Source organism: Diadema antillarum, unplaced genomic scaffold (assembly GCF_040938485.1).
Source record: "Diadema antillarum isolate AM-2024a unplaced genomic scaffold, OU_Dant_1.0 scf00000022, whole genome shotgun sequence".
NCBI classification, from domain to species: Eukaryota; Metazoa; Echinodermata; class Echinoidea; order Diadematoida; family Diadematidae; genus Diadema; species Diadema antillarum.
The window spans coordinates 4,320,610-4,334,964 of NW_027270911.1; the positions used below are offsets into that span (position 1 = coordinate 4,320,610).

General features: G+C 38.2%; 1 protein-coding gene across 1 annotated transcript; it reads left to right on the forward strand.

The window, feature by feature from the left end:
- The first annotated feature begins 1,391 nt into the window (after positions 1–1,391).
- Positions 1,392–11,828, forward strand: LOC139731400 (betaine--homocysteine S-methyltransferase 1-like). Its single transcript, XM_071642292.1, has 8 exons — positions 1,392–1,407; positions 5,623–5,813; positions 6,714–6,908; positions 7,672–7,783; positions 9,140–9,328; positions 9,621–9,628; positions 10,732–10,813; positions 11,542–11,828. Exons 1-8 carry the CDS (start codon positions 1,392–1,394, stop codon positions 11,826–11,828), a joined length of 1,080 nt encoding a protein of 359 aa, XP_071498393.1.
- Positions 11,829–14,355: the final 2,527 nt, after the last annotated feature.

Sequence of the window (14,355 nt, forward strand, 5' to 3'; positions counted from 1 at the left end):
CGAAGTGTCAGGTGAACACTTTTCAACACCATCACAGTGCATTTTTAACACCTGTGGGTGTGGTCCTCTATTGAAGTTTGATCGGTGTTAGATTTAACACCCGTGGTGTTAAATCTAACACCGATGTTTTTACAGTGTGTGTATGTTTGTGTGTCTGGGTGTTTGTTGCTTCCGATGCCTTTATTTACTCTCGCAAAGCGTTAATCACAGTTTGTCACTGTCAATTACAACTTGAGAGCACAAAGACAAAAGAATTGATATAGACGGAGTCTAAGTGTAGCATTCAAAAATTCTAAGATAGGAAAATGATTTATAGGCATCAATAATTGTTGTCATCACAAACAAGATAACAGTCATTACTAAGACACATCAAAGATGATAATGAAGACAATACATGTAGACACAAATCGGAGGAGTTTCATTGATTCAAAATATAAAATGGTTGAAGAATTGAAGAGTGCAGACTATACGAACAAAGAGCACAAGGACGATGTGGTACAATACATCTGACAAATTTTCTTTGAGTACTGTACACTCCGAGCAACAGAGTATAAGAATGCCCACTTACACGGCGGCACGTAAATCTTTCTCATTCTAAACATCTTTTAGCAGAAAGTCTTGCAGAATAATTTATAGTCGTATTCTTTTTTTTTTCTTGGTTACTTCTCGTTTGTTTGTTATCTCCGATCGTGGAATATCGCAGCAAAAGGAAGCAAGTGTTCTTGTAATCTCATTTCAACAATAAAACGCCTGCATGGTAAACACTGGTACTGGCAACCCAATATCATTGTAGTTAGAGCTTTTGCCATGATAGAGGATAACAGTGGTGCCTGGCACGGGTAATGACGAGAGGGTTTGTCATAATGCCAACAATGTCAGCTCATATCCAAATAAGATAAGAATGATAATGACTTTTCATTCCGAGTCATAAATGTGTATACGTATCGTCAACGTATTTTCCTACCGTTTGATCCATGAACTTATCTCCCTGCGTACTACAGGTCAAAGTAAGTTTATCGTGTTTTTGCCGACTCAGCGTTTTTTTTTCTTCTCGTTACGGGTTCTATGATTGTACTTTTGTTTTAACAATGATAACAACAAAAAGAGGGTGCGATGCCGTCAAAAATATGTACCTAGCGCGGACAAAGTCACTGTTTGTAATACTGGCTTTGACCGGTTTACGTTCATATGTTTGCTCTTGCAAAATTTTTGTTTATCTTTTGATCCGCCGTATAAAACATGATTTCTTATACCGTTGTTTCTCAGACTTGAACGTTGTCGAAAAGCGAACTGTGTACCTCAAGAAAATCAAGCAAAGCAGTCGGACGTGCCGCCAAAAACTTCTAAACCTACATATCATCTTTAGGGGCTGAAAAGTATTGGTCACCGAAATGTCAGCGTCAAAAGGTAATTTTCTTGTTTTCTTGTCTTGTTCTACTCTCTTTATCTTAATAACAGTGATGGGTTTTAGTCGTCTGTGGATGTTAGGAAGCAAACCAGACAGGAATGCCCGCGGGATACATTTACATGCAATTATAAATAAGTATGTGTGCGTGCGTGTCAGTGTGTGGGGTGTGTGTGTGTGTGTGTGTGTGTGTGTGTGTGTATGTTCTTTGTCAATTAGGAATGTATGTTAACATAATATGGAGGGGCATAAATAACCATGGTTGACTGCGCGTGTGGAAGGGTTAAATTAGTGTGTATAATGTTGAAAATCATGTTGTCCTTATATTTTCATATAGGTTATAACCATACCGAGTCGTAACTCTCGTTGACGCACAATCATGTTGTGCATTTCAGCGATGGTGAAGGTGTACATGCAGTGCATTTTCCGACCAATACTTATTGTAAGCCACGAATTTGTCGGGTTTTTTTTTCATTCTTTCATGTCATTTCCAAAAACAGAAAACATATACATACACAGAGTGACACAAATCAGTATAATAATGTGATAACGGAAAACCCTGTAAACTTAAGTATAATTAAAAAGAAATGTCTGTGGTAGGTAGTTTTTTTTCAATGTCTGAATGTCAGAGACCTGTGGAAGTGTAATAAAAAGTGATTCAAAAAGAAATCAACTGACGAAATGATGAAGGGTTCATCTGATTAAGACGATAGATGAGAAGGTTTTAGAATCGTGTACTATTTTGCATGCTTTCAGGAAAGAGGAGTTACCATGGTTACGACAAATGAACCCTAGAGATCGATTGTTATAAATCGCATAAGACTCTTTCCTACGAACAAAACTTTCGCTAAATTTTCCTTCTGGTGACACGTCAAGGAAAAATAATCTTGTGTCCTTCCCAACGAAACTTTGCCGTGTTCGAAATAGATTTACCTCACAGTTGAATATGACTTTTATATCATTTGATTACGACTCTGCTGTCTTGTTTTCTCACGAAGATACAAATATAGTTCTTGAGATTCTCAATAACTAACTAATTTTATTTAACAAATAAAGACAGAATAAACTGACCAGAAAGAATATAATTTATTACTCTAAAAATGAGCAAAGAAAATGAGATTCCGTCCCGATGGAATCCCATTTTCTTTCCTCATTTTTCCACTAATAAATTATATTCTTTCTGGTCAGTTTATTCTGTCTTTATTTGTTACATACTCAAAAAGCTGCATCACTTCGGTGATCCCTCGCATTTATCCCCAAGTTGAATTATCCTTCGGGTTTATGCCAGGTTTAAGTGTGTGCGTGTGAGAATTTAGGGTTTCTGGGACGAACACTGCACTAGGGCTTTCTATAATTTTATTTAAGTGACTAGATTCAAGCCATCAGGCTACTAAGTATAGAATAAATACTTTAAATGTTTTTTTTTTCAGTTACTCCTTACCTAACCTCCTCTGTCAAATTGTATATTAATGACATCCCCTGTACGCTCCACGTTTTTTATGTTTGATATTATCTCTTAAATCGGAATACTCACCTTATCAATGTTACTAAATTCATTTCAAGAAATGCAAATCATTAAAAAAAAAACTTGAAAACTACCAATGATTCACTCTATCACCGCACTTAGAATACGGAAGAAGCTGAACCAGGATCAATATTGATGAAATATACTCACTAAATATGTTATAATACTGATGAATATGCTCAAAAGAAATGTTTAGTATGCACCCACGGTTGTCATCGACGTATGGACGCTGATCGACTTTTCTCCCAAGAGAAATATCCTTCGTGCGTGTTCTTGGAATCGACGATTTGTATTCAATCAGGGCATCTTTGCTGCCCAAACTGAACAGCTGTGAACCATCTAAAATTTCCGTCTTTGTTTAAAAAGAAATTAAGAAATACAGGAATATTCAACCGTACCAAGTGGCAGGAATTTACTGTATACCAAAGCCTATACAGACAACAACAAATGGGTGCATGTCTTGGAATTTAAACTGAATTACGACAAATTCCCAGCTTAATTCGTTCAAGTGACAGATTAGACATCCGAATTACTTTCATAGTACTCAAGTATATATGGTACTCAAGATAGACTAATATTACTGTAAATGATAAGTAATTTTAGAGAAGTGTGATTGAGAATTCTGCTAGACATGGGTGTTAATAGGTCCATTTGGTTGCTTCTCCCACTCTGTAATTATACCGTATGTCCCCCCCCCCCAAAAAAAAAAAAAAAATTACAACGGGACTCTCCGTGAATCAATCCAAATACAAATTCAGTATATATGAAACTATAACTCATTGCCCACATCTTACAGAAACGCCATTCGATTTGCTTTAGTGGTCAAAAAGAAATGAGGAATTTTGTAGAGGATGTCAAGAATCCATTCCCTCCAAGTTCTGTCTATTGTATTCACACACGAAAGCATCGAAGTGCTACACTTGGAAGAATCATACCCCTTTCAGGTAATCGTGGATGCGGATAATAGGAGCACTAAGTCGTAAAATTTTGATTACATGAACGGGAGAGGAGTAAAAAAGTGCGCATTATTTTGATGCTGCTATTATGCGCATTATTGCAGCATGAGGAGTTGATCGAGAATACATGAACGCGTTTTACGACTTATGCGCACTAATACCCCTTTCAGGTAATCGCAGTTCAATTATCCGCATCCAAATAATGCGGATGAAGTAATCAAAATCGCGTTCATATATCCCATGAAGTGCGCACTATACTTTTACGATCGCCCGTTCATATAACGGTGCGAAAGACGGGAGTATTTGTCATGGTTACTGCGCACGCCTCTATAATGACGTAATGTTTCCGGTGATATATACTCCCGTGTATGCACAGCTCTCGCTCAAGCTCAGCAATCAGCGGTTGTGCGGGAAATCGAGTGACCTTTGACCGAACTGTGGAATGTTAGTGCGCATAAGTCGTAAAACGCGTTCATGTATTCTCGATCAACTCCTCATGCTGCAATAATGCGCATAATAGCAGCATCAAAATAATGCGCACTTTTTTACTCCTCTCCCATTCATGTAATCAAAATTTTACGACTTATTGCTCCTATTATCCGCATCCACGATTACCTGAAAGGGGTATAACATTCCACAGTTCGGTCAAAGGTCACTCGATTTCCCGCACAACCGCTGATTGCTGAGCTTGAGCGAGAGCTGTGCCTACACGTGAGTATATATCACCGGAAACATTACGTCATTATAGAGGCGTGCGCAGTAACCATGACAAATACTCCCGTCTTTCGCACCGTTATATGAACGGGCTCTCGTAAAAGTAGTGCGCACTTCATGGGATATATGAACGCGATTTTGATTACTTCATCCGCATTATTTGGATGCGGATAATTGAACCGCGATTACCTGAAAGGGGTATCAGACTCATGACATGCTTACAACATTCCAGATTTTTCTGTGACCGCTTAACCTTAGTGAATGGGGTTTTCTGCAAAATAGAGCTAAGATGTTATATTTTAAGACCCAGAAGTAGCATTTAGACAGTAATGATATTGGGTGTTATCAATGCAAAAATTTGATTGTAATTTTGTCGGGGGGGGGGGGGGATATACTGTACTTTTCGATGCTATTTTTTTTCGCAGATGCAAATAAACACATTGTTTATATCTACTGCTTGTTACAGACTTTTCGGGACCTTTCTCTTCCTTTCTTGGTGTGTGTCGACTTCCATTCTGTATATGGGTACCTATATACACCCACAATCATCATCTTTTCTGTAGGTTCTACCACAACTGCTTTTGAGATAAAATACAAATATGATAATATATCCTTATCATGATGTAAAGTTCATATTGTACATGGGAGTTTCACAATTGTATTACTATTGCTAGATCTGTAGACCTAGACGTATGTCAAGAACGTAATCAATTTAGTGCAAAAACTTCATAAATGAAATGAAATGAAGTCTGATTTTGATAAGCATTATACCATTCTCTCTATCAGGGTTGGTTCCGTTAATTGGAGTCAGTTAGCTCATGGTGTGTTGTGCGAACAGCATCGTTCTATTTACTTCGTGGCTGCATCTCTACTATAGAAATGAATACAGGAGATCATAATCACACGCATAAATTAACTTGAACAAAAAAGATGAAAGTTAAGAAGATGCTGTTATACACATGTTTGAATCATGAATGACAGGAAAGAAAACAAATTCATATTGCTCAACAATCTAATTGCAGGATTGATGGAACGGATCCGGAACGGGGAAACCGTTATCTGCGCGGAGGGATATCTCTTTGCTTTCGAGCGCCAGGGCTACCTGAAGGCAGGTCCCTTTGTGCCCGAAGTCGTGGTTGACCATCCCGATCTGGTCAGGCAGATGTACAAAGACTTTGTCAGGGCCGGAAGTGACGTTGTGCAAGCATTCACGGTAAGATATTGGCATGGTTAAGATAAATCTGGATAATTATTATAAATAGGGTTTATAGTTATTTTATATGTGTGTATCTTTATAATGTGTGTTTGTGTGCACGTGTAGATGCTACATTTTTGCTCTCATGTTCTCATGAGCAATGGCTGTTATTCACAACTCTTAATCTTCTCAAATTTGGTATGAAAATGGATTGGAAAACAATCAGCAAACATCTATCCTTCTCTTTCAGTCTAAGTTGTCAATTTTAAAGCTCACATGAGATGTTTGTGAAGCAACTCCTGATAATTCAACATCATTTGAGAGAGGAGATATTATTAACTAGAAAAGTTTTTCTATGATATTGATTCCATCAGTATGAACTTATCATTCAAATGACATCTTTGACAAAAGAGCTTGCATCCATAAGGCGCTAAATCCATTGAAAATGATGGATTTAGCGCCTTTGGAAGCAATAAGCTCGTCAATTAATGGTCCACAGTTCTTGTCGAATACTTTCAGTTGAGTAGTTGATAAAGATATTTGTAGCATTTGCCGTAACTCAGTTCTAGAAAAGGCTATGAATTTGGCGGCACGTTTAACTTGTTTTAAACTATTTAGGTTTCCCTTTTGTCATGAATATGCATTTGTACAAAGTGGATGTGGCCTGTTCGGCACACGTTTGAAAAAAGATGGATCGAGACTGGGACGATGCCGTTATAGGCGAGGGAAGAATAGTTTTTTTGTTACTTTAAGTTTGATTTCCTTGTGGTGGTGATTTGTTTTGTTGTCAGAAGGTGTGACATGTTGTTGTGCCACCAGTATTTCCCTCCCTTCCGTAATACTTCCAAGATTCTATAGGTTTCCGTTCGAGCTGCAGATGTTTTATCGAAGTCTGTTTTCTTTCTGCGACATTTGTAGTACTATGGCAATCGCTCCAAGATGAGGCTGATCGGACGCGAGGACGATGTCGAAAAGCAGAATCGCCGCGCCCTCCAGATCGCCCGCGAGGTCGCCGACGAAACCGGAACGCTGATGTGTGGCGATATCTCCAACACATACGTCTACAAACCTGACGACGAGAAACTCATCGCTGAAACGAAAGCACTGTTCAAGGTACGTGGAACAAATTCGTGGACGCGGGAAGGTGACTTACCTGGGACAGCAGTGTTGACAAGGACATTTTCATGACGAGCTAATCAAAGATCTTTTGACATTGATAAAGAGCAATCAAAAAAGTTTGGCGGTATCTAATGAACCACGTTCACCACACTTCACTCTACTGGCAAGAGCGCGCGGGAAAGACAAAGAGTTCATGACGTGCACAAGAAAGCACATGAAAACAAAATGTATTTGCCAAAGACAAAAAGCAGTCAGAAAGTCACTTCAATGATATAGCCCTAAAAAGAGCAGGACTTTGAACCATTCGTTCATTTGGTGCCAGTTTTACGGATACTGACATGTTTGTACTTTACCTACAACTTGCATTTGCAACACAAGAACCTCCACCCTGTTAAAGAGTTAACGTTTTGATTGTTCATCAAGGGGGCATTTCATGAAGCGTTTTGATTGTCGGATTTTTTTTTCTTACAAACTCTTATTAGCTACTGAAATCCTTGCATCTGATTTGCTAAGAGGAAATTTGTCCGACAAATTTGTCTGACGAAAATACAATTCTCCCAGCTAGTGCGACTGAAAAGACCCGAATGATGGGTGCAACTATCCATAATAATGTCTTGACACAGATTAGTCCCCATTACTGATTTTTTTTTTTTTTTTTTGCTTCTGGTAAACAAAGAAAAATATAATTACTAACGACCTAAATCCATCTCTCTCTATACGTATATCTCTGTATTTCTCTCTTTTTTTCTCCTTAAAGGAACAAGTCGAGTGGGCTGTGGAGGAGGGAGCTGACTTTATCGTCGGAGAAACATTCGGTCATTTCGGGGAAGCTCTTCTGGGACTCCAAGCTATCAAGGAATATGGCAAAGGTTTGTATGTGCGTCTTTTGTCTTTTTCTAATTCTTTCACCATCTCTCTTTCTCTCTTTCCTTGTGTTTTTCTTTCTGTCCCTCCTTTTCCTCTTTTTCTGTTCAATCACACAAAACCACAGGTCCACATAATATATCTTTTTTATTAACTTTCGAACTATGTATATATGACATGTACACTGAAACAAAGAAACATTGTTTGAAAAAAAAAATTATTACAGTGTCATTTCACACAACACTCATAAGTATCTAAAGTTGAACAACAGTACTACTGGTGTGAAAAACTTTACCCTAGGCTAAACTAGGCTAAAGGCTGGCGTTCTTTAGATAACATAAGAGTCTTTAAGTCGTCTTATCAGTCAATTTATTATTTGCTATCGCATGGCTTTACACACACAATTTGTGACTAAACACTGGCAGAGTCAGTTTTGAATGAAAGAGTCTTTGAAGCTCTGCTCCTGAAGTGTCTTTCCTGTTTGTGAAGCACCATAAATATTTCCCATTTCTTTTTATCAATATCATCTTCTAATATCAGGACTACTCTCGTCCCGTCTTTTCAAGATGACTGTCAATCTTTAACCTAAAATCTTATCTCTTAAAATTCTCAACCTCTCATCCTTGCTGGAAAGAACACAGTGTCCAACAGTGTGAAATCTCTTCACACTGTTAAACTCGAGCGTTCTAACAATGTGAACACATCGTGCGTCATCAATTCACAGTGTGATACAGGACATTACCATGTGAACACTCTATGAAAACCAAAGCACAGTGTAAAATAATCGCCACACTGTTACATTCGAGCGTTTTCATATAGTCGACTATTATTGCGACCCCACTATGAACACACTGTGAACACAATGTGGAACACTGTGTTCTTTCCAGTAGCGATATGCATTTACTATTCTTTTGTGTCATGAATATAACTCTCATATCACAGTCAACTTTGGTAAGTCGAATCCAAAGGGAGCGAAAATAATCCTTTGACTTTCTCACTAAAATAAATACGTGTTTATGTCTAACTTGGGCAGAACGTCTCTTCGAATAAACTGATGTTTGTATTTGTATATTACTGTCTTGAATAATGTTGCAGCTATATCACATTTTGATTCCGGCACAACTGTTAATTTTCGATCCATATTAAAGAAAAACCGTGTGTTTGCTTGCGGATAGATATTTCATAAATAGACCTACTTTAATAGGACCTTACAGGCTGAGATGATATGTGAATTATAACGAAGTTTAATGGACAATTACTTTACAATTCAGTGATTCCTTTCCATGAAAAAGAAATACTCTCCAAATTTGGGTCAATATTTTCCAGAATAATGCTGATAAATTTACTCATCTTTTTCGCAGGTGTCCCGGCTGTGATCACTCTCGGTATCCACCTGAACAAGAACGACGAGGGCAAACCGTGCACAATGGACGGGGTGGAGTTCAACGATGCCCTGCGACGCCTCGTGGCTGCAGGGGCGGATGTGGTCGGCTTCAACTGCTTCCGGGGACCAAAGTCTATGATGCCGATGCTAGAGAACGCCGCCAACGGTGACATTGGGGTCGGTAGCATATACTTCTTGAGTCTTGCTGCTGTATATTTAAGTCTGTAGAGAGCAGGAAAACATGAAAATTATCAGGTTGATATGAACTACAAGTTCCATACGGCTGGCTAGGATGAACTGCTTTACATCTTTGGTTCTTTATGCCATTCCAATATATATTCTGTTTATTGTATTATATGTCTCATAATGATGTCACTTGAATTTTTTTTTCGGGGGACTAAGTAATACAAGTTCAGTTATTGATTTAGTTTCCCCCGCTTTCATTCTTTTACTCCAAGTGTTGCAAGTGATGTTACTTGTACATGTATTATTGCTTCAATTATTTTGGGACCAAAAAAAAAAAAATGGTCAAAATATCATTTTATAGTAATAATTGTAATAATCATTGCAACTTAGTTATGTTTGTTTCATACTTTTGTGAACTCAAAGTGGAAATGAATACAAATCAAAATTAAATCACACCAAATCCACTCAAAACTGATTTTTTTTTTCAACTCGGAGACCAGACAGTCCGTCCTTGAAAGCCAGAGTGAATATAGATGTACCTGTATTTTTGAACTTATTATGTGGCAACACCAATGAGCCTACGTTGAGCCTACTTTTGAGAGAGGAAATCCTTCTTTCTCCAAAAAAAGTGACTCTGCTGATATTGTGATCATAATCACTACTATTAATAATTTTAAAGGGATGTAACAGTATTGGCAGAGGTGAGAATTAGGCTTTTAACTTTTTGCGAGATATCAAGAAACCGTTTTTAAAATAGTACAGAGCGTACCTTTCTAAGAGGAATTCAAAGTTTGTTTGATGAAAATCGGTTTTGGAATGGCTGAGACATCCAAAAATAAAGTAAAACAAAGCGATCGTAACAAAAGGTGGGTCCCACATTTTATTAGAATTGCTCTGTTTTGGGTATCTCAGCCATTTCAAAACCAATTTTAATAAAATAAACGTTGAATTCCATTTGAAATTACATGCTCTTTAATATTTTATTAGAGGTTTCTCATAATCTCACCCAAAAATGTTAGAAACCCAAGGTTAGGTCTCAACCAAACTATACGATCCCTTTAATCATCACTCCTGTAAAAGAATCTCCTGAATTCAATCAATGTTTAACTTTCTCCCACGAGTTTGGTGTAAATGGTGCATTATACCCGAACCTAAACTAATAAATTGTAATAGGCCTACCACACATTCATGTTCATATCACTTTGAAAATGTTTCATACTCGACTCGATGCTTGAAATGGTCTTTCACCAAGTGTCTCCTTATCGATCCTGTACGTAGAGCAATTTGAGCCGCAGACTTTGAGAGCAGAAACTTACAAAGGCAACTCGTCGTCCTCTCATAATTATTATCTTTGTCCTCTGACCTTCGACCTCCCACCATCAGGCACCACTGGCTGCTTTACCCGTGCCCTACCGGACGAGCGAAGAGGAACCAACTTTCCTGGTCCTTACTGATCCCACCTCGGGTAAACGAGCAAATTAAAATCATGTTCATTACTTATACGGAGCCTGTCAGTACACGATGTGCGACATACAACCTGCTCATTTTGTAGTTTTCTGAAAGATAGCACAATTTAATAATTTCGCGCCTTACACAAAAATACAATTTCGTTCATATGCAAACAATAACTCCGCAGTACTTGAATTTTCTGTCTTTCATTTTCATCGGGCGTTGATCACAACTTTGACTGAATAAGTTATAAAGTCTGATAATCATATAGTGAGGTTTTCGAAGTGGAAAATCGATACCCGGTGAGGATTTTTTTTTTTTTTTTGTGATAAGGATGTACGTGATCAGAACTTTGCATATGCTGGATTTCCTTTCAAGTATATGTACATGTATAAAGAAATTTGATGAAGATTCCAGGTATACGTGCATGCGTGGTTTTGAGACTAACACGACTCTTTCTTGTTATCACATGACATAGTTTGAATTTCCGTAACTTTCTCATTTCAATTCCGATTGTGATTACATTCCTGACTATTCTATCGGTCTTTTTTCACTGTGTGTATTGAACTCACCGTAAACAATAGAGTCGCGCTGATACAAAATGTGAAATAAAACACCCCCTCAGAAAACGATAAGAAGAAAAGAATTGTGAGTAAAGAGTCTCTCCGTAAAGTTCCCAAATGAACTATGTATTTGTGTTTAATGGAGAAAGCGTGTTTTCCACCTATTCATGTCTCATCACAGGAGAACGATGCTTCCCTGTTAATCTGGATATTCATTTGTGTGCTCGCACCGACATCGAAACATTCGCCCGTCAGTGCGCCGAGTTGAAGATCTCCTACGTCGGCCTGTGCTGCGGCAACTCGCCCCACTACACTCGTACTCTGGCCGAGACGTTGGGTAGGGTGACTGAAGCTTCCAAGTACTCCCCTGATATGTCACTCCACGGAATGTTTGGCTCCAATCAGCAGAAGCTGAATTCCTATTATCTCGACAGGAAATCCATCGGACTCACTAAGACGAACGAGTAGAAAAGAAAGCAACTTATACTACTAGCTATATCATTGGAATATAGCGACAGGATGCCCAAACAATGCACTTAATGAATTGATATATACATCATGTTTGCCTGAGAATATGAAGGCGCCCCGGGAATCCATCTTTTTCTGAAACAATCAAAAACATGTCTCATGGGTTTTTGACTACCCATTGCTTTCCATGGCTGAAGCTATCCCCTATATGCTAGCGAATTTGACAGTGTGACTTCCAACTTCAATTACTATTTCATCTATAAATATTCATTGTCTTTTTGTTCTATTTTTTTTTTTTAAGTTGACTTCCGTGGGAATTCAAAGACTTGAAGCCAAATAGATTGTGGGGCAAGACTTGAAGCCAAATAGATTGTGGGGCAAGGCCTACTCTGCAGAATTCCAAGAATTTCTTCCTGCCTTTGTCCAAAATATCGTACTTATCAACTGATTGTTTCCCTTACACGTAACTCGCAACGGTATTCGATGTTTCTGCTCAGATTAGATTGTGGTACCCCTAACTTCAAAGAACACTCAGTCTCTTAATTATACAGTGGATATGAATTATCACGGAATGCGAAAAAAACAAACAAACACATTGATACCTATAAATACACGCGTATGTTATGCACATAATATCGGGAGATTGAAATCATGGCTGCCTAACAGGAAAGGATCAAATCCTTGGAGCACTGGAGGCCAATTAATCGAGGTGGTGGAGTGCAATTCTGCATATTATTTTCTTCTGCTGCTGCTGTGTCTGATGACGTCATACTCTATACGACATAATTTTTTTATAGTTACGGATGAGCAAAACATAAAAACTCTTCTAGACATCATTATCAGCGTATTACATCGCGTTTGTGTGAGAGGACCGGAGGTTCGATATTCGCACCCTCTTTCAACCTCCCTTGTGTTATGAATACGTATGTAGAACGATAAAACCCTTTGGTGTAATGGCTCAAGAGTTATCGAATGCATGCAACGTACGAACGTGCATGCAGATCTAAATGTTTATATCGATGTGTGTATATATGTAAGTTTCCTAATGATTGTGGTGTATTGCTTGCAAATTGTGAAAAGAATAAAGTGTCACAAACTCTTCAGAATGTGAAATAATGTCTGCATCGGTTAGTGATGAATTGGTGATTCTTTCTAATATACTTTGATATCGTCGCTATGATCTAGCAGTGGCCCGAGCCATTTTGCTGCATGACAGTTGATGCCTGTGTTGTAGAAGACAATTGTACTTAAATTGGAAAATATGAAATTCTGATGTTAATATGGGGTGATCGTTCGTTATTCCAAAGGTTTGTTAATCCGAAAATAAAATAAGTTTCGTTATTTCAAATGTTCGTTTATCCAAAAACCAACAATTCCGTATACCTATAGATGTTCGTAGATCCGAACATTAAGTTTGTGGCGTCTTCCGAAGGTTCCGAAAATGAATTCAGGTACATAATTCTGAAGATCCATTAATCTTAAAATGAAAAGAAGGAGCTTAATATAACGGACCATTGGAATTACGAACCGTATTTCGTTTTCGGATCAACGATCCATCGGAATATAATAACGAATCCTTATTTCATTTTCGGATCAACGAACTTTCGGTTTAACGAATGCTACCTTCATATCTATCTGATGAAGTTTATTCAACAACTAGCTGGCTACGATATTTATATATCATATATATATATATATATATATATATATATATATGTCTGTGTGTGTGTATGTGTGTGCGTGTGTGTGTGTGTGTGTGTGTGTGTTTGTGCAATAATCATGAGTAACCCTGTAAAGTTTCCCAAGGCCTTGGTATGATCGAAAAATTGTTCGTGGATGAGAAACAGCATAAAAGAAACTCAGGAAATTCGAAGGTGACCCTACTAGAAAGAACACAGTATCCCACAGTGTGTTCACAGTGTGCTCGCATAGTCGACTATGTGAAAACGCTCGAATTTAACAGTGTGAAGAGATTTCACACTGTGGTGTGGTTTTCACAGAATGTTCACATACTGATGTTTGTTTCACACTGTGAATTGATGACTCACATCGTTAAAACGCTCGAATTTAACCGTGTGAAGGGATTTCACACTGTGTACACACTGTGTTGTACACACTGTGTTTCTCACACTGTGGGACACTGTTCTTTCTAGCAGGGGATGCTGAGAGAGAATGAGAACGAAAGAGATTCACTTGGCAGGAATATCATCAAGTCCTGCTTTTGGAAGACTTCATTAAGCAAAAACAGCAAGCTCACCCTCCGTTCAACTCTCGTTGGACAGACACCTTACAGTGCAATTAACAGTATAGGACCCATAGAGCTGCATCAGCTCTATGATAGGACCCAACATAAACGTGTGGCCAGCGGGACTTGAGTAATTAACACACACATGGAGTAGGTGGGATAAATAAGAGCTTTATACGGAGATGTCATTCAAAACACAACCAACCATCCAAACAAACAAATAAAACAGAGAACCTGAGGATAACCTCCTCACCCCTAAGGTAAGTCACGGCGAAGCCCACT